The 19,721-nt window shown below is 32.8% G+C and overlaps 1 protein-coding gene across 1 annotated transcript in view; it reads left to right on the top strand.

The window, feature by feature from the left end:
• The window catches only part of ATAD2B (ATPase family AAA domain containing 2B), a 130,223-nt gene that overhangs the window by 28,218 nt on the left and 82,284 nt on the right, over positions 1 to 19,721 (top strand). Inside the window, exons 8-13 of the mRNA XM_090280952.1 lie at positions 2,194 to 2,269; positions 4,291 to 4,389; positions 5,931 to 6,042; positions 8,356 to 8,471; positions 10,175 to 10,349; positions 13,468 to 13,556. Of these exons, the coding sequence (XP_090137078.1) occupies positions 2,194 to 2,269; positions 4,291 to 4,389; positions 5,931 to 6,042; positions 8,356 to 8,471; positions 10,175 to 10,349; positions 13,468 to 13,556 (667 nt within the window). The remainder of the gene's footprint in view (positions 1 to 2,193; positions 2,270 to 4,290; positions 4,390 to 5,930; positions 6,043 to 8,355; positions 8,472 to 10,174; positions 10,350 to 13,467; positions 13,557 to 19,721) is intronic.

Genomic DNA, 19,721 nt, shown 5'->3' with positions numbered 1-19,721 from the left:
AGTGAAATCTCTTGTAGGTTCCATACATCTTTTCCTGTATGTACTTCTGTTTACACACACAATGGGAAGAAAATTGACGTACATAGTTGCAATATAGAATTACATTTTAATTTATTTTTAAAAATGTTTTTTTAAAGAACCTTTTAATAAATGCTACTCTTACCTTTTGTATTATTTTGTAGCTTATTGAACACTTTCATTTACAGCAGTTCTTTAGGGCAGCTATCTCTATGTTCCCAGTGATTGAGTAGTTTAGTCACAAAAGTGGTACATGGAGGCAGCTTGGCCAGTAACATAGGTTTTTTTTTTAAGGAAAAAGTTTAAACCTAATGACAAGTAATAAATTTCACAGGTACTATTTTATTGACTTTTTCCAGTTCTTGGGAAATTCCATCACTATTGATTCCTTCCAAATTAAAAATTGAGATACAATTTACATATCACAAAATTCACCAATTTTGCTATTTTTTGCTGTTTTTTAATATGGGCAATTCATTGATTTTTCGTATATTCACAAGAATGTATAGTCATCACCACTATCTAATCCCTGAACATTTTGTTATTTCTACATTGATCTCGCCGTCCCCTGCCCTAGTCCTTGGCAAGTACTAATGTACTTTCTGTCTGTATAGGTTTGCCTATATGTGACCTTGTATGTTTAGCTTCTTTCACTTAGCAAAATGTTATCAAGGAAAAGCCTAGGTCTTTTTACTCAGACTCTTATTTTCTAAAACAATGCTTGATTCTCTGAAAGGGGTCTGTCAGAGTTATTTCATTAGAAGCTTGCCCAAGTATGAGGATGCTTCTCTACTCAAGAGTCACTGTGACAGATAGACCTGTTAATAATGGAGTAGGTGTGTTGGGATGGAAAAAAGTCTGTGCACCCTTTTTCTAGATTAAAAAAACTTACTGAAGTATAACTGAATTATAATTCATTGCCATTACACACATGTAATGTGTTTAATCTGGCAAGTTTGAAATACCTTAGGTATATCCTATAAAACTATCAGCACAGTCAAGATAATGAACATGTTCATTGACCCCCCAAATGTCATCCTGCCTGTTTATAATCTACTCCTGACCATCTTATGCCTCCCCCCCTCCCAATCCTCAGGCAGCCACTAATCTGATCTGCTTTGTTTCACTATAGATTAGTTTACATTTTCTCAAATATTGTATACAGTAAATAGTACATGTTTTTTTGTCTGACTTCTTTCACACATCATAATTATTATAAGACTTATCTATGTTATTGAACATACTAATGGGCTTTTTATTGCTGAGTAGCATTCCATTGTTTGAATATATCACAATTTGTTTATCCATTCATTTGTTTTATGGATATTGGGATTATTGACATTTCTAGTGTTGGCTATTATGAAGTTGTTATGAATATTCATCTGCAAGTCTTTATTTAGACATGTTTTCATTTTTCTTATAATCACCTAGGAGAGGAGTAGCTAGGTTTTATGGTTATGTATATGTTTAACTTTCTAAGAAACTGCCAACTGTTTTTCAAAGTGATTGTACCACTTACTCTCAATCAGAGTATATGAGGATTCTAGTTGGTCTATATTTTTGCCAGCACTTGGTCTGGTCAGTTTTAAAAATTAATATGTATTTATTACAGTTATAATTTATATTTTCCTAATGACTAATGATGTTGAGTATCTTTTTATGTGATGATTTGCCAGTGTAATGTCTGGTGAGGTGTCTGTTCAAATTTCCTATGCATTATTTTCAGTTAAGTTGTTTGTTTTCTCATTGAGTCTTGAGAGTTCCTCATTTGTTCTGGATGTCAGTCCTTTATCACGTAGGTGATTTACAAATATTTTCTCAGTATATAGCTTGGTTTTTGATTCTCTTCCTGTGACTTTCAAAGAGCAGAATTTATAATTTTGAAGAACTCCAATTTATCAATTTTTAAAGAATGGATTGTGCTTTTGGTGTTGTATCTAAGAAATTCTTATTTAACCCATAGTTATAAAGACTTAATTTAACCCCTTTTTATTTGCAACTTACACCACAAAGTTTTTATTTTTGTTGTACTCCTTCTAGACATTATTTGGAACTCGAAGACAAGACTAGTTTCTTCCAGAAAGTAAACAGAAATAATTTCTACCCCTTTAATATATCAGCTTATCATTTTATTGTTAGTTATTTTTATATTATCCTGTTTTCTTTTTCTTTAAGTACCAGCTCATCAAAAAAAGAGGGAAAATGCACTGTTTGATATTCATAGATCTCCAGCAAGAAGAAGCCATATCAGGTATGTTTTGTTGGCCTTTGAAAGGAGGAAATATTTACACCTGTCATTTAGATATGTCCTTTAAATAATATATAATGTAATGCCTTGTAATTATAATATAGGTATTGATGGTATAAATGATAATGCCCGTGAGGGACTAAATACCATCTTTCTTTTTAAAAAATTTTATTTTTCTATTCCAGTTGGCATTTGATGTTATTTTATATTAGTTTTATGTGTACAGCGTAGTGGTTAAACAATTATATAATTTACAAGCGATCCCCCTGATAATTCAAGTACCCACCTGACACCATACATAGTTATTACAATATTATTGACTATATTCCTTATTCTGTACTTTACATCCCTTTGACTATTTTGTAACTACCAATTTGTAATTTTTAATTCCTTCACCTTTTTCACCCAGTCCCCCAACCCCCATCCCCTCTGGCAACCATCAGTTTATCCTCTACATCTATGAGTCTGTTTCTGTTTTGTTTATTTTGTTCTTCAGATTCCACATGCAAGTGAAATCATATGGTATTTGTCTTTCCTGGTGTGACTTGATTTACTTAGCATAATACCCTCTAATGTCCTTCCATGTTGTTGCAAATGGTCAGATTTCATTCTTTATTATGGCTGAATAACATTCCATTGTATATATACGTATACATGTTTTTTATACACTTGTCTGTTGATGGATACTTGGGTTGCTTCCATATCTTGGCTGTCGTGAACAACATTACAGTGAACACAGGCGTGCATATATCTTCTCGAATTAGTGTTTTGCGTTTCTTCAGATATACTTGTATATTCAGAATTGGAATTGCTGGGTCATAAGGCAGTTCCATCTTAAATATTTTGAGAAACCTCCATGTGCTTTTTTATAGTGATTGACATTTGCATTCCCACTGACAAGGCACAAGTGTACCCTTTTTTACGCATCTTTGTCAACTTTTGTTTGTTGATTTATTCGTGATAGCCATTCTGACAGGTGTGAGGTGATATTTCATTGTGGTTTTAATTTGCATTTCTCTGATGATTAAGCATTTTTTCATATGTCTATTGGCCATATGTAAATAAAATCTTTCTTTAATTAGTGACTAATTGTTATTATCCTACATGTGACTATTATGTTCCTGATTCAGTTTGCCTGGAATAATTTTAACAATTATGTTTTCTAAAGCTACATAGCTTTCTGGTCTCTTAGTAGAGTTGAATCTAAGTGACACATACTGCTTTCACTCAAAGCATTGGTTCAATTAGTTTTTTGCTACTTTTCCCCTCTTTTCTCGTTTCTTTTACATGAAGGTACAAAGGAGACTTTTTGTTTTTGAAATTTTATGTCTAATTATGTTTCCTGGAATGGTGATGTATTCTCCATAGTTCAAAAAATATTTTCTAAATGAACATGAAAAGCTTTTTTCCTAACTCCAGTAGCCTCTCATTTTCTCACAGTAATATTATTACTTTGTATATCCTTCAAAAATATGTTTTATATATTATGTATGTATATATGTGCAGATACACATATTGATTGTTACCCCCTCTTTTTACATAAAATGTACTGTGTACATTGTCCTGTACCTTGTTTTTCACTTGATTCATTTTAACTGTCTTTTCAGAATAGTGAACTTTCACATTTATGTTAGAGTTGCATAATATTATATTTGTAGATATACTGTAATTTTCAAACTAGTCCTTTATTGACAGCCAGGTTGTTTTCAGTCTTCTGCTGTTGCAAAATACGATGTAATAAATACAATTGCATAATTGTCATTGACATGATACATGTGTCTTCCTGAACTATTTTCTATTCTCTATTCTCCTCCTTTTTTTTTTCTTTTTCTCTATGGAACTTACTATGTTTATACTTCATTAGATGTATACTGCATGAGTGCAAGGAGCTTAATAACTTTCTGAATGAATGGATGAATGTATGTATTTTCTACTAAGCTAATTGGAGATAGGATGCTTACAATGGTTTTTTAAAAGCCATTTGCTACTGTGATGATTTTAAGGATTTTGCTTTCTTTAAACAGGAGAAAGAAGCATGCTATTCATAGTAGTGACACAACCTCTTCTGATGAAGAACGCTTTGAAAGAAGGAAATCAAAGAGCATGGCAAGAGCAAGAAATAGGTTAGTAAATTTTTTATTGTTATTCCCCTGGTAGAAAAAAGGAAGAACAGTTTTTATGTTTTGAATGGGATTTTTATCTGTACTAGCATTTTGCTAATACTGATACTCAACACATATTTTAGACTTGAATAATGCACTGACTTGGTTTTTACTTAGTAACTTTTAGAGGAGACATCTGACCTTGAGTTACTTACTGTGTAAGTATTCAGTGAATTGGTGTGGGGAAGGTAAAGGGAGAAAAGCCATGGGGAGAGGCTAACCCTCTCTGGCAATGTATTTCTCCATGTCCCTCCTCTAGCCCAAATTCTTTCAGTGAGGCTGATTTTAGATGCATATAATGACTGCAGCACTTAGTTTCTATTAGAATGATCTCAAGAGCCCTTCGACTTTATTGGAAAATTTGTTTTAGTTTTGGTTGCATGAGTGTCTCTGGTGGTCTTTGCCTACCTAGGATAAGTGACTGATGACTACATGGCTCCCTGAAACCTCCAAAGTTTTCACTGGGGGAGAGAATCAGTATTTTGTCTAGTAAATAATTAAAGCTTCCAATTATAATTAATTCTTTAAAATTTGAGTTTATTTTCTAGCCTATACTACTAAAGATAGATTATATTTTGAAAATATACATTTGGCAACACATTGCTCTAATTTGATGTTGTAGAAATACCAAGTTTTTATTTAGCAGGTCTTTAGAAACAAGTTTGGAGTGATGTAGATTGTATGTAGGCAAGAATTCCTTATGTAGATGATGGAAAGGAAATTTAAGAGGAAAATCTAAGTTTAAATAAAATAATTTGATGCCTGTTTAATCTGAACTGTTTTGATACCTGCTTTGGAAATATATTTTTAAGAGAAGGTAACAGTCAGAAATGTTATCAAAGTGACATTCATTATAGAAGCTATATTTTTTTGAGGCTGTTTGTCATTTTTTGGTGTTTACCTAAGGTTAAAAGAGGAATTGTAGATTATATTTTCTTAGGGGTATTACACTTGTATAATACAACATAGGATTTTAGGTAACTAAAGATCTACTTTAATGTAGTTACACAAAAGATAAAACTTAGTTCTTAGGATGTAGTCTAGACTTGGTGTGCTTTGAATAAAAGGGGAAGAAATTTCTTCAGTCATGTAAACTGAGTAGGCATATTCACATAATACATGAGCATAAATTGGAATATTATAAGAAAGCTTTAGTTCATTTAATGCTTTATGTTATACTACTTATAATCAATCTATAATTTTATTTTATACTTGTATAATATGGATTATCAGGTAGGTTAAATTTTCTAAGTTGGAATAGGCTGGCCTTGTTGGACAAATAAATTATTAACCTGTTTGCTTTATCTAGTGAATAAATTAATTTTTGCTCCATTGAAAAGAATTTAGAAAAAGTTAGTTTAAAAATGTGAAATCTTTTGTTGTTATTTTCTGGTTTATGATAAAAAGGAGAAAGGTGAAAATATGTCAAAAGATTAAACTTATTTTAACATTAAAAATGTGAAACCTTTTATGTTATCTTCTTGAATTTTTATGAATTTCAGATGTTTGCCTATGAATTTAAGAACAGAAGATTTAGCTAGTGGTATCCTTCGAGAACGTGTCAAAGTGGGTGCAAGCTTGGCTGATGTTGATCCAATGAACATTGATAAATCAGTAAGTTTTATAAATGTTTTTCTAGAAGGTCCTTTTTAAAAAAAAGTCACTTTTTTTTTGTTTCTAAAGCAACACACAATAAAAATAGAAAATCTAGATATTACCCTTATCAGTGTTTTGCATATGTATTTTGGAACCTAGACCTCTGGTCACGCAAGATGTTTACTCAAGTTTTTCCCTTTTTCCCCCCATTTCAGTGTTATTGGAGTATAGAGTGAAGAATGATTAGGAAGTGAGGCTGAGTCCCATGATAAAGCAGTGGGGCATTATTGAAGCCACTTAGGTTTCACGATCAGATTTGCATTTTGGACAGATCACTCTGTCTATGATGTAGTTAATGAATTTGAGGGCAACAAGGCTGGCGTTAGGGAGACCGGTTCAGATGCAGTTGTGATGTAGTAATCTAGAATAATGGTCATGGTAGAAAGTAGGGTAATGATTGATGGAAGGAAGCAGCATATGGATTTGACAGAATTCAGGAGAGAATTCAGTGAGACAGAATTTGATGAATTAATTGCTTTTGGGGAATGAAGGAGAGAAACAAGTTCAATGTGTTACCCATGTTTCTGGCTTAAACAGCTAGGTGGGATAGCGGCTTTGTTCTCTGGTGTCGGGAACATAGAGAAGGACTGTGATTTGAGGAGTGAAGATGATTTAGTTGTAGACACGTTTAGGTATCTGTGGCACATTGCAAATTGAAGTAACTTGTAGGAAATTGGTTATTTAGATTTGGCAATATCTGGGCTAGAAATTTAGATACGGGTCACCCATATAAAGAGTTGATGTCATGAAAAATGGATAATGGCATCTGGGAAAGTACATGGCATGAAAACAGAGAAAGGGCTTAGAGGACATGGTAGCTTCTTAGTAGAATCGTTTTTAGATGGATACTTGGGAATAAGGTTATTGCATAACCAAGAATGTTTTTGATTATTTTTCTTTGTTCCCACCTTCCTATTCAACATAATTGAACTGATTTTCATGTGAGAGACTTAAATTATCAAAGGGAATTGTGTATATATTTGAAAATGAAATCTAATCTGAAGTCACAGGGGAAAATATTTATTAGTGAGGACCTAAGGAAATTTCAGAACTTCATGTCTCATTCTCAGAGGATTTTACGTAATGATCTTTGCTTATTTGGTTTACCAGCACCTTACTCTCTTGAATCTAGTTAATTTCAGGTATGTCTGCCAGTCAGTTAGAGTAACTTATTTCTTATTTCTTTTTAAAAAATCCTCACTTGAGGATATATTTATTGATTTTAGAGAGTGAGGAAGGGAAACAGGTGGGGGGGGGGAGGGAATCATCGATGTGAGAGAGAAGCATCGATTGGTTGCCTCCTGTATGTGCCTTGACCAGGGATGGACCCCGCACTGCAGCCTTTTGGTGATGCTCTAACCAACTGAGCCACCCAGCCAGGGCAGTAATTTATTTCTTTGAAGTTTGGTATCATAGACAAGAAAATTTAGCTACTTTAAGAATGTTTGTTATTTAGACGCTATTTTTCTAGAGTACTTAAATGCTCTATATCATAGTAATATATTCATTGTGTACGACATTTTCAAGTACCATAACAGAATAAAGAAGAAGGGAAAGAAACCTCCCAGAACCCAGGGGTCAGAGGCAATCATTGTTAACATTTTGACACTATTTTTTAAAGCATTTTCTTTATACAGTTTTTAAATTTACAAACTGTTTTAGATATTTAAACTATTAGGTATGGGAGGAATAAAATCTCTTTTCTTCCTTGTGATAGATTGGTGATTCTCAGACTTCTTTATTGTTGTCCCCTAAGGACAAAAATTAAATTTCTATCTAAATAAATTAGTATTAAAGATTAAGATTTTGTCAGCTTAAGTTGAGCTTTGGAGGGTCACAAACCATTGTAATAGCAAAGATTTTTTAACCCTACTTCTGGACCACTTTTTCTTTCCGTGGGGGTCCATATGGCCCCTGCTGAGAATGCCTGTGATAGATGATATTTTGAAAGGCATTTAAATTATTAATGTGTATACAACATAATGTCTCTAATAGAAAACCATGAAAGTGCTAGATTGGGCATTAATCTTGGTCCTTAGTTACTAGATTAAAGAATGATAGCTTTATTTGGCTAAACTGAAATGTACACTTAGATTTTATTGCCAACTTTATTATTCTACACTTATTTCAAAAGTGTAATTTTTCAAATTTTATGTTCAATAGTTCCTGCTGAAGCATGTAGTTTTAAATAATAAGAATATTTCATATATTTAAAGAGATCTATGAACAATTAAAATTATTTTGTGTTAAACTTTCCCCCTTCTTTCCAAGGTACGGTTTGATAGCATAGGTGGATTGAGCCATCATATTCATGCACTAAAGGAAATGGTAGTATTCCCACTATTATATCCAGAAATTTTTGAAAAATTTAAAATTCAGCCTCCAAGGTAAGTATTATTATTAATGTTAATTTATCCAATTTTAATTAGTAAATTACTATAAATACAAATATTTCATATATATTTATTTGATGTGTTCTAGCAATGAGAATTAGGAAAGGCATTTTATTTTTTAGGGCCGTAAGGCTGTGTTCTTGAAGTTTACATTTCTGCATTTAAGGATCAGGCACAGGATGAGATTCTTTGTGCAGGCCTGGGATACACAAGTGGATTGCCCAAATAGATTTTCCTTAATTTGGCTTTCTGATATCATTGAGTTTGATGCTCTATATTGTTTAGTCTTTGGAAGCACAATTTCAGTAATGTGTTTCTTTGATTTAATGATGGAGAATTTTTGAAATGGTAAGCTTGATAATTTATTTTTATGATTATTTTAATTGTGTTTGATCATGGTTGAGGTGGTTAGCTAGTTAAATATAAGAGAAGGCTAAGAAATTATGTTAAAGGAAATTGGGTAGAATCAAATTTTCTGAGGATGTATATTTATAGGCTGTTAGATTTAAATACTAAATGTTTCTTTTCATTTAGCAGAAGGTACTTTTTATTCAAATTTGGTTCTAATTTATTCTCCATGTATTTAAGGATGTAGGAGCTCTTCTGTTCAAGAGTTATCTTCTAGTTAAAGTGATTTAAAAAATTGGCCTGCATTTCTACAGTGGCTTTTTAAAAAAAGGACTTTATTTATTTATTTTTAGAGCGTGGGGAAGAGAGGGAGAAAGGGAAGGCAAGAAACATCAGTTGGTTGGTTGCCTCTCACAAGCCCCCAACTGGGAACCTGACCGCAACACTGGCATGTGCCCTGACAGGGAATCGAACCAGTGACCTTTTGGGTTTCAGGCTGGTGCTCAATCCACTGAGCTACACCAGCCAGAGCTCTACAGTGGCTTTTTAAAACATAATAGCAACTTATTTGCTTATTTTTTTATATGATGTAAATTGAATTTTAAATATAGTCACTACTTTTAGTATAGCTTGAGAGAAACTTAAAACAGAGTTATAAGGAGAAAGTATCGTAAGTAGAAAGTAATTCTACTCCTTAGGCACGAACAATTTTTTATATTCTTCACAGGTTTCTTTTGTACATCTATGTATATTAAGTTTATGTTTTGTCCATTATGCACATATAAACATTTAATATAAATGAGGTTATTCAACAGTACTCTTAAATAACTTTTTTACTCTTTAATATATTCTAAACACCTTCCATATTAATAATGTACATGTTATTATTTTTGACATCATACAGATGTTTTATAGGTGTAAGAGGGTATCTATCCTTTATTAATAGATAGCATTTAAACTTTTTTCGTTTTTCACAATTCGAAACTGCTCTCTTGAACATCCATTTAAAATTTTTAGAATAACATTCTTTTGAGTATTTCTATATGATACATTCCAAGATATGAAATTGCTGGGTCACAGGGAAAACACATTTACAATTTTGGTATATCTTGCCAAATTACTCTCTACTCTGATTTAACTATTTTTTTTGCCTACCAAAGCTTGTGCTTTGAGAACATCCTTGAGGAATCTCAGCAAAGAGAAATTTTTGTCTATATACTAAAAAAGCTTTTTTAGTGTCTAATAATTAAAACATTAATACAAAATTATATGGGAAATTATCCTTTTATATTGGTTATTAGTGGTGGTGATAACATTAATTTACTTTTATTAATTTTTTATTTCTCTAGGGGCTGTTTGTTTTATGGCCCTCCTGGCACAGGGAAAACCTTGGTTGCCAGAGCATTAGCTAATGAGTGCAGTCAAGGAGACAAAAAGGTGGCTTTTTTTATGCGAAAAGGAGCGGACTGTCTGAGCAAGTGGGTTGGTGAATCAGAACGGCAACTGAGGCTTCTTTTTGATCAGGTAAATTAAAGCAGCTAATATGATACTATCTTCTTTAGCATATGTAATTCATTTAGTCTATAAATGCAAACTGTTCACAAAGAGGCATATTTTTCCAATCAGTATATTAAATTTCAGATCAGTCTGAATTTGAATGCCTGCCTTAGAGGTATTTAATACTAGTTTTGCTAGTACTAGTTTTAGATGGTTCACAACACATTTGCTGAGGTGGCTGCTGGGCACGCAGTAACATGTTAGATAACATTTATCATTAGATTGTAATCTAATTGAAGGAATAGAACAAGTATAAAAAGTTTAACATGAAATCTCACAAAGCAGTATATTATTAATTTTCATCAGTTGTAAATATGGTGCTGGAAGAATTCAGTAATAAATGAATGCTTTTAAAAGAATAAGGGGAGTGAATATTGTGTAGCTATCTTTACTATTTATATATGTTAATTAAAAATATTATTTTCTAATATTTATAAAAAATAGTCCTGATATAAGTAAGTATATTTTGGATTGTTTGAGATAGTGAATGACATCATTCATATTTGGCAATGCAACTTACATTTCATTGTGTCTAAGGAAATTCACATGAAATAAAAACGCTTTCAACAAGCATTCTTTGAGCACCCATTATTGAGTTCTGTGTCAAAAGACCTTTGTAAGTGTAAAACACTTCAAATACCATTTTTAGTTATTGTATTAAAAACTGCCGTGTTTAGATGATGGATCTAGGAAGAGGAATACAGTAGAATTCTTACCTTCACGGTGCTCAGTGTCTATTGGGAAGTCAAACATATGCAGTCTGTAAGCTTCAAGAGAATTTAATAATAATTGAAGTATGTAAGTATAAAATAACATTGGTTGGTGAGGAAAGAATTAACTTGGGAATGGTCACATTGTCCAATGACTTAATTTAAAGATTTTGACAGTTATACTTCTTAGCCATTTCATGCAGGGTGGGGTGGAGGGTAGGAATGTGTCTTGGTTTTATTTAAAACTGTATCATCAATTATGCTGCTTTTTAAATCTAAATTTACTTTATATGTGTGTCATAGTTTTCTTTGTGGGTAAGAGTAGTGGAAATGTTTGCTTTCCTTTTTGTAAAAGAGATCACTGATAGTTATTCTTGTCTTTTTAAATGAAAGACTACATTCCTAAATTAAACACGTGATCTATGCAATAAATGAAATGAAGGAAGTGTAATAATATATAGGCTAAGAATCTGGCATATGGTGTCAGAAAAGTGTTGGTTTATATCTGGCTTTACTATTAAGTATACAACTTTAAGTAAATGAAAGTCTCTGATCCTTAGTTGCCTCTTCTATAAAATGGGGGAAGTAATACCTATTTCACTGGACTACTGTGAGATTTTACTTAAAGGAAGTATATAAGTGCTTATTACAGTGACTGGCATATAATATACTGTACTTCCTTTTTGCAATTCTGTGAGGCTGCAGTTCTATAAAAGAGCTGTATTTCATGTATATAAAAGTCATCAAATCTTTATAGTTATTCTCTTATTATGTAATTCAAGTCTTATAAAGTTTTTTTTCCAAAATCTAGGTTTTGTGGTTGAATTGTCTTTCATTTCAAATTATTAAAGAACACTGGAAGTTTAATGGGCATCCTGATGGAAAAATTTGTATCCATTCTTTAGTAAGCTGACCTTCATGTGAACTGATATTGCTATGAAGTAATTTTGAAACATAAACTATATTGAGTAAATTATATAATAAAGATTTTTCATTTCTAACCTTATATTTGTTTACCTTAAATCAAATTAAGTTTCTGCTAGATCTAAGGTTTAAGTGAGAAAAAGGACACTGTGAAAGCACCAGAAAAAAACTCAGAAAAGGTTCACTACATAAAATTTTTTGAAGTTCTGCATGGCAGCATATTGTAAGGAACACCAAAAGCTAATGGATAGGGTGAAAGTATTAAGCAAAGAGAAAAAAAAAAAAGAAACACTCATGGACACAGACACCAGTATGGTGATTGCCAGAGGAAAGATGGCAGTGGGGGAGGTTGCAGAGGGCAGAGCAGGGATAAATGGGGATGGAAGGACACTTGACCTGAGGTGGTAAACACACCATACAATATACAGATGATGTATTGTAGAATTGTATACCTGAAACCTATATAATTTTATTAACCAGTGTCACTTCAATAAGAGGAAAAAGATAAATGATACCACTTGCAGAGAAATATTTGCATTTCCTTTCACAGAGAGAGGTCTAATTTTTAAAATAAATAGCTCTAAGAAATTAGTAAGCAAAAGGCCTATAATCCGATAGAAAAATTGGCAAAGGATATGAAGAGAACTTTCTTAGAAAAAGCAAGGTAAGTGTCTCTTAAGCATATGAGAAGTGCTCATCTTTATTGCTAATAGAAATAAAAATTAGAATGAAAATGAGACGATATTAAGATCAAGAAGTTTGATACTACATTGTTCATGAGCACTCTTAAATATTGCTCGGGAGAGCGTAAATTGGCACATCAATGGAAGGCAATTTGCATATGTCTAAATTAGAAATGACACATGCCTTTTGAAGCAATGGTTCTTTTAGAATTTACTCTATTGATATGGTTACACTCATGTGGAATGTTAGATGTACTTAAATATTTGTTCAAGCATTGTTAATAATAGGAAAAGGTTGAAAACAACCTAAATGCCCTGTGAGTAGGGCACTAGTTTAATTATGGCACATGTATACAGTGGGACATTTTGTAGCTGTTTAAAAAAACTTAGGCAGATCTTTATGTACTTAATATGGAAACTAATTAAAATGTATTGTTTCATAAAATAGGCTGTGTTATATGATAAAAACAATGTGTATAATGTGTTTAAAATGCGTGAAATAAAATGAAAAGTGTGTTTAAGAAGATGTTTTTGTGTATGTGCATAAGTGATATATATGGAATGAACAAACTGAAAAGAGTAGATGCCTCCTGGGAGAAGACCTTGTTGTTGGAGACTGGAGTGGGAAGGAGACTTCCTTTTTACTCTATATTTTCTTACCTGATGCATGTTGTATCATTTGCTTATATAAGGTGTTAAGAAAGCACTGTAATTAAATATAAGAAATGGAATGTAATTTAATAACTTTTTTCTTTTTCTTTTTACAAGGCATATTTGATGAGACCTTCTATAATATTTTTTGATGAAATAGATGGATTAGCTCCAGTTCGCTCTAGCAGACAAGATCAGATTCACAGGTAATTTTTTCTAATCTGATTATGTTAGATTCTTTTCACTCATTGACATAGTATTTAGCTTTGGCCCTTGAATGAGTGCAACAGGGCTTATAAAAGAGGACCTTTTTCAGTTAGCACAGGGATCAGCAAGCCTTGCACAGCCTGTGGGCCAAATCTAGCCTTCTGTCTATTTTTGTAAATGAGATTTCATTGGAACACAGCTGTGTGTATTCCTTTTTCCTTTATACATGGCTGCCTTTGTACTACAAAAGCAGACAGAGTAGAGTCGTGAGAGAAAGATCGTATGGCTTGCAAAGCCTGAAACATTTACTTTCTGGCTCTTTACAGAAAAAGTTGTCTAATCCTGACTTAGCATAATGTTATTAAAATTTATCCATGTCACATGTACTAATATATTGTTCCTTTTCATTTCCAAGTAGTATTCCTTGGGGTGTATGTGTGTATAACACTATTTATTTATTTGTTAATCCATGTGATTGAGATTTCATTTGCTTCTATTTTTGGCTATGATGACAGTGAACATTTGCATACACATTTTTTATGTGGACATTATGTTTTTATTTCTGTTGGGTAAATACCTAGGAGAGAAGTGGTTAGATGCTATGTTTGAACCGATACTGTTTTCCAAAGTAATGTATGAGAATTTGGGTTACTCCTCGTTCTTGCCAACATTGGGTATTGTTACTGTCTTTAACTCTAGCCATTTCCTGATAGCTAATAATACTGAGCATCTTTGCATGTTCTTATTGTCCATTGAGATATTTTCTATTGTAAAGTGTCTGTTAAGATCTTTTTTTTTTTTTTTTTTTAAAGAAACCAGTTTGTATGTCTCATTGTGTTGTAAGGTTATGTACTCTAAAGGGAAGTCCTTTTTCAGATCTGTTTTGAAAATTTCCTATTAGCTTGGCTTGCCTGTTTGCTTAATTGTGACTTTTGAAAGCAAATGATTTTAATCTTGATAAAGCCCATTATATACAAATTTTTGTATATACAGTAGTTCCTCTCTATATTGTGGTTCACTTATTGTGGGCTCACTGTATCGCAGGATTTTAAAAAATATTATATTTATTGAGTGTCGGCCTGCGAGCCAAGTGTCGCTTGTTCGATTCCCAGTCAGGGCACATGACTAGGTTGCACGTCAGGTCCTCAGTTAGGGGCACGAGTGAGAGGCAACCACACAGTGATGTTTCTCTCCCTCTCTTTCTCCTTTCCCCTCTCTTTCTCCTTTCCCCTCTCTCTAAAAATAAATAAGTAAACAAATAAATAAATAAAATATATTTAATTATTTATCGCGGATTTTTCGCTATATCATGGGATTTTGCAGTACTGTATATGTATGTTAAAGTTACGTAGGTTTAAGAGTGTAGAATATGTTTAAGAACATAAGTAGTATTTATAAAAGTGTGGAAAAGGTTAATAAGGGGGTGGGAAAGGTTAATAAGGGACTGGGAACAGATTATAAGTGTGTGGGAAGGGTTTATAAAGCCTTAAAATATATATAAATACTAAAATAAATGTAAGGTTCCTACTTCGCGGATTTTCATCTATTGCGGGGGGGTCTAGAATGTAATACCTGTGATAAGTGAGGGAATACTGTATATATATTTGTCTTGAGAATAATTGCTTAAACCAATCTGTTAGCAATTCTGTTTTCTTCTAAAATAGTTTTAATTCTTAAATTTTGATAAATGATTAGTTTTTTTAAACTAGAAGTTCAGTTTATCTATTTTCTATTTATTGATCTGAGAAATAGAGACATTGATTTGTTGTTCCACTTATTTATGCATTTAGTGGTTGCTTCTTTATGTGCCCTGATGGGACATAGAACCTGCTACCTTGGTGTTTTGGGACGATGCTCTAATCAACTGTTTATATCTCTTACAGTGTAGATCCACAGGATACAAATTCTTTAAGCTTTTCCATGTTCAAAACAGCCTTTATTTAACCTTTAAAAAGAATTTTATTGAGTTATATTTTATATATTGTAAAATCCCCTAATTTTGAATGTAAGATCCAGTGATTTTTAAAATAACCATTCCTAGTGGTACAGCCATTAAAATAAATTAGTTTTAGAACATTGTTTCCCTTTAAAAGATCCAGACTATCCAGGTTTGTAGTAAATCCTTGTGTTTGCACCCCAGCCAACCAGTAATCTCTGTCTCTATACATTTGGCCTTTCTGGACATTTCAGATAAGTGGAATCATACAATATGTGTCTCTTGGGTCTGTTTTCTTTCATTGAGTGTGATGGTTTTCAAGAACATCCATGATTTAGCATGTGTTACTATTTCCTTTTTATTGCTGAATAGGGTCCATTGTAAGGATAATACCCCACATTGGATAGATATTTAGGTTGTTGTCATTTTGGGCTATGATGAATAATGCTCTGAACATTCAAGTACAAGTCTTTGTGTGGACATGTTTTCACCTTTTTTGGGTAGATAACCTAGGGTTGGGATTACTTGGCTCTATAGTAGTTTTATGGTTAACTTTGAGAAACTCTGAGTGTAAAATACTGCTACTGCTGGTCCTTCTGGGTATTTTTTTTCCCCTATGACTTGAGTAGATTCTTCACATGTGTGTACCACTGATCAACATTTAGCTTAAGTCTTTTTAAAAAACATATTTTATTTATTTACTTTTAGAGAGAGGGAAGGGAGGGAGAAAGAGGAAGAGAAACATTGTTCGGTTGCCTCTTGCACACCCGTAACCCGGAACCTGGCGCACAGCTCAGGCATGTGCCCTGACCAGGAATTGAACTGATGACCTTTTCATTTGAGGGAGGTCACCCAACCCACTTAGCCACATCAGGCAGGGTTATTTAGTTTAAATCTTGAGGGGCCCTAAATGTATTTCCTAAGTTAGCTCTCTGTGCAGTGGTCTCCTCTCTGGTGCTCTTTCCTGTGACCTGTAGTCCTTATGGTCTTTGGAATCTCAGTTCTGACTTCCACTCAGTGGATCCGTACCAGGATTCTATCTCCCCTGTATGCAGCCTGGAAGTGGAATGCCATCAGTTTGATCATGGCTCCCATGCTATATAATATGTGGTTTTTCTTTTGCTACTTTCAATATTTGCACTGTGTGTTTGTTTTTTAATAGTTTAGCTATGATATGCCTCAGTTTCGGATTTGTGTTCATTCTGATTGATGTTTATCATGCATATATCAGCAAATTTGTCTTTTTTTCTTAGTCTTTTTTTGCCTTCCACTTGGATAATTTTTTGATCTATCTTCAATTAGTCTTCACTTTTTCTTACATCATTCTATTTTGCTATTTTGTCTAACCAATACATTTTTTAATTTCAGAAATTATATTTTTTAATTTAGGGCTTACATTTAATTATTTTTCATTATATTTTCCTACTGTGATTTTCATACATTTAAACATTTTGTGTTTATCAAGATTAGTTAATAGTTGCTTTAAAATCTTTTCGTGTTAGTTTCAACATCTGGGTCACCACTTTTAGGCCTGCTTGATGTTCTTTTCTCTTGAAAATATGCTGTTTTGAGTTCTTTATTTGTTGAGTAATTTCAAATTTCATCCTGGACATTATTTTATTTTAATTAATTAATAGGGGAAGGGAGGGAGAACGAGGTGGAAAGAAACATTGATCATTTGCCTGTTGTAGGCATTCTGGCCTGGGATGATGCCCTGACCCGGGACCAAACCCACAGCATAGGCATGTACCCTGACCAGGAAATGAACTGGACTGGTGACCTTTTGCTTTGCGGACGATGTCCAGCCAACTGAGCCACATCGGTCAGGGTGCATCCTGGACATTAATAATTTAATGTTAGCTTGTGGAGGCTGTGTGTTCTATTATTTTTCTATTATGAGTAGTATTTCCTTTGTTTTAGCACATAATTTTCTGTTTTAGGCTTGATATGCAAACTGTTTCTTGACTGGCAGTTTTGGTTTCCTTTCAGGTCTTCTGTCTTTTGCCTAATCTTTTGCATTTTCTTTGCCCTTGTTAGGATCATTCAGAGATGTGGGTAGATAGATTTTGGGAATGTCTTCACTGGCTTTTGCCCTTATGGGATTCCCCCACATTTTGTAGTGTTAACAGTTTTCTACTTTCTCTTTCTGAACTCTCAGACTGGAAAGTTAAGGGATTTCCCCACATGATCTTCTCGCAACTCACTTAGCTTCATGCTAAAAGCCAAAGAGAGGGGAACTCACGTTCTGTATGTCTCATTTTCTCCAAATAACCGTGAACTCCCACCAGAATCTGTCTGTCCCTGTTTACTCACTAGGCCCTTCAGATATATGCTTATATATCATTATGTACAGATTTTATAGTACTTAATGGGTATACCTTATATGTGTATATGTAACATGGGTGAATGATGTAGACTTTATGCTATGTAAAATAAACCAGACAATATAGCACATATTCTACTATTTTATTTCTATAAAATGTTTAGAAGAGTCAAATTCATAAAATGGCATGAAAAGATATCAAGTAAATATTAACAGAAAACTGCTGTAGCTATGTTAGTATTGGACAAAATAGATTATAACACAAAAAGCATTATTACACATATGAAGAGGAGTAAACTTATAATGATAAAAGCATCAATTTATTAGGATCATGATAATTTAAAATTTTTTATGTAGTTATTAACTTTTCAAACTATATAAAAAAAAAGATAGAACTGCAAAGTAAGATTTAAATTGATAATCATTGTGAGAGATAGATTTATCTCAGAAACTGAGAGACCAAATGAACAAAAAATTAAGTTAATGCTCTATAAATTATTTGAACAACCATATTTTGTGACTCTGATATACTGGACATACTTATCTAAGACAAATAAAGAATGAACATTTTTTTCAAACATACACAGCATGTCCAAAAATTGATCACATGTTATGTCTTCAATCACAACTAATTTCCAAAATTTAGTAGTATACAGATTTCAAGAAACAAATAACTAAAAGATAAAGTGGAGAACTTTATGTTTGTTATTAAGAACTATTGCTCTAATTGTGAATAGCCTATGCTACTAGTAAAACAAAAAAATTATAGCAAACCATGTGTGAACTGCAAATGACATACAGAAATATCAAGAAACCCTAAAGTTGCTTCTTTGAAAAAAACTAATAAAATGGATAAATCTCTCAGCAATAAAAAGAAATAAACTATTGTTAAACCAACAATTTGGTGAACCTCAAAATAATTATGTTGAATGAAAAAATGCAGAAGAAAAAGTTTATTGTATGAGCTGTGCATATAAAATTTTAGGTAATGCAAGCTAATTTATAGGGAGAGAACACAAATAAGTGGTTGACTGGGGATTGGGTAGAGGTTAAGGAGGAGCAGTAGGGATTGATTACAAAGGCACATGTGGTAGAGCGTGATGGATATATTATTGATTATGGTAATAGTTTCATAGTTATATATCAATACACACTTCAAAACTTATCAAGTTGTATACCTTAAATATGTTCAGTGTATTGTTTGTCAATTTTATCTTCAGAAGACTTCTGAAAACCTGTTTTGAACACTATGAGGAAGTTAATTGGAACCTACTTTACTTGTGCTCATGGATATAAAAATACTAAACAAAATAGCAACACATAATCCAGGAAAATATAAAAAGAATAATAGTTTCATTTTTTTGCAGGTCCCTATCCAGTTCTCCCAGCACCATTTGTTTAAGAGGCTCTTCTCACTCCATTTTATGTTCCTTCCTCCTTTATCAAAGATTAGTTGACCATAGAGGCCTGGGTTTATTTCTGGACTCTCTATTCTGTTCCACTGATCTATATGTCTGTTCTTATGCCAGTACCATACTGTTTTGATTACAGTGGCTTTGTAGTATTGTTTGATATCTGGTGTTGTGATTCCTCCTGCTGTGTTCTTCTGTCTCAAGATTGCTTTTGCTATTCGGGGTCTTTTTTGGTTCCATATGAATTTATGGAGTATTTGTTCTAGGTCTGTGAAATATGTCATTGGTATTTTAATGCCAACATAAAATGGAGTGAGAAGAGCCTCTTTAACAAATGGTGCTGGGAGAACTGGATAGGGACCTGCAAAAAAATGAAACTAGACCACCAACTTACACCACACACAAGAATAAACTCAAGATGGATCAAAGACTTAAATGTAAGCCGTGACACCATAAAAGTCCTAGAGGAAAACATAGGCAAGAAAATATCAGA

Source organism: Furipterus horrens, unplaced genomic scaffold (assembly GCF_987537825.1).
Source record: "Furipterus horrens unplaced genomic scaffold, mFurHor1.1.pri manual_scaffold_6, whole genome shotgun sequence".
Classification (NCBI taxonomy): Eukaryota; Metazoa; Chordata; class Mammalia; order Chiroptera; family Furipteridae; genus Furipterus; species Furipterus horrens.
Note: the sequence above shows the minus strand (reverse complement) of the source record. Positions and strands in the feature narration are given on the sequence as shown.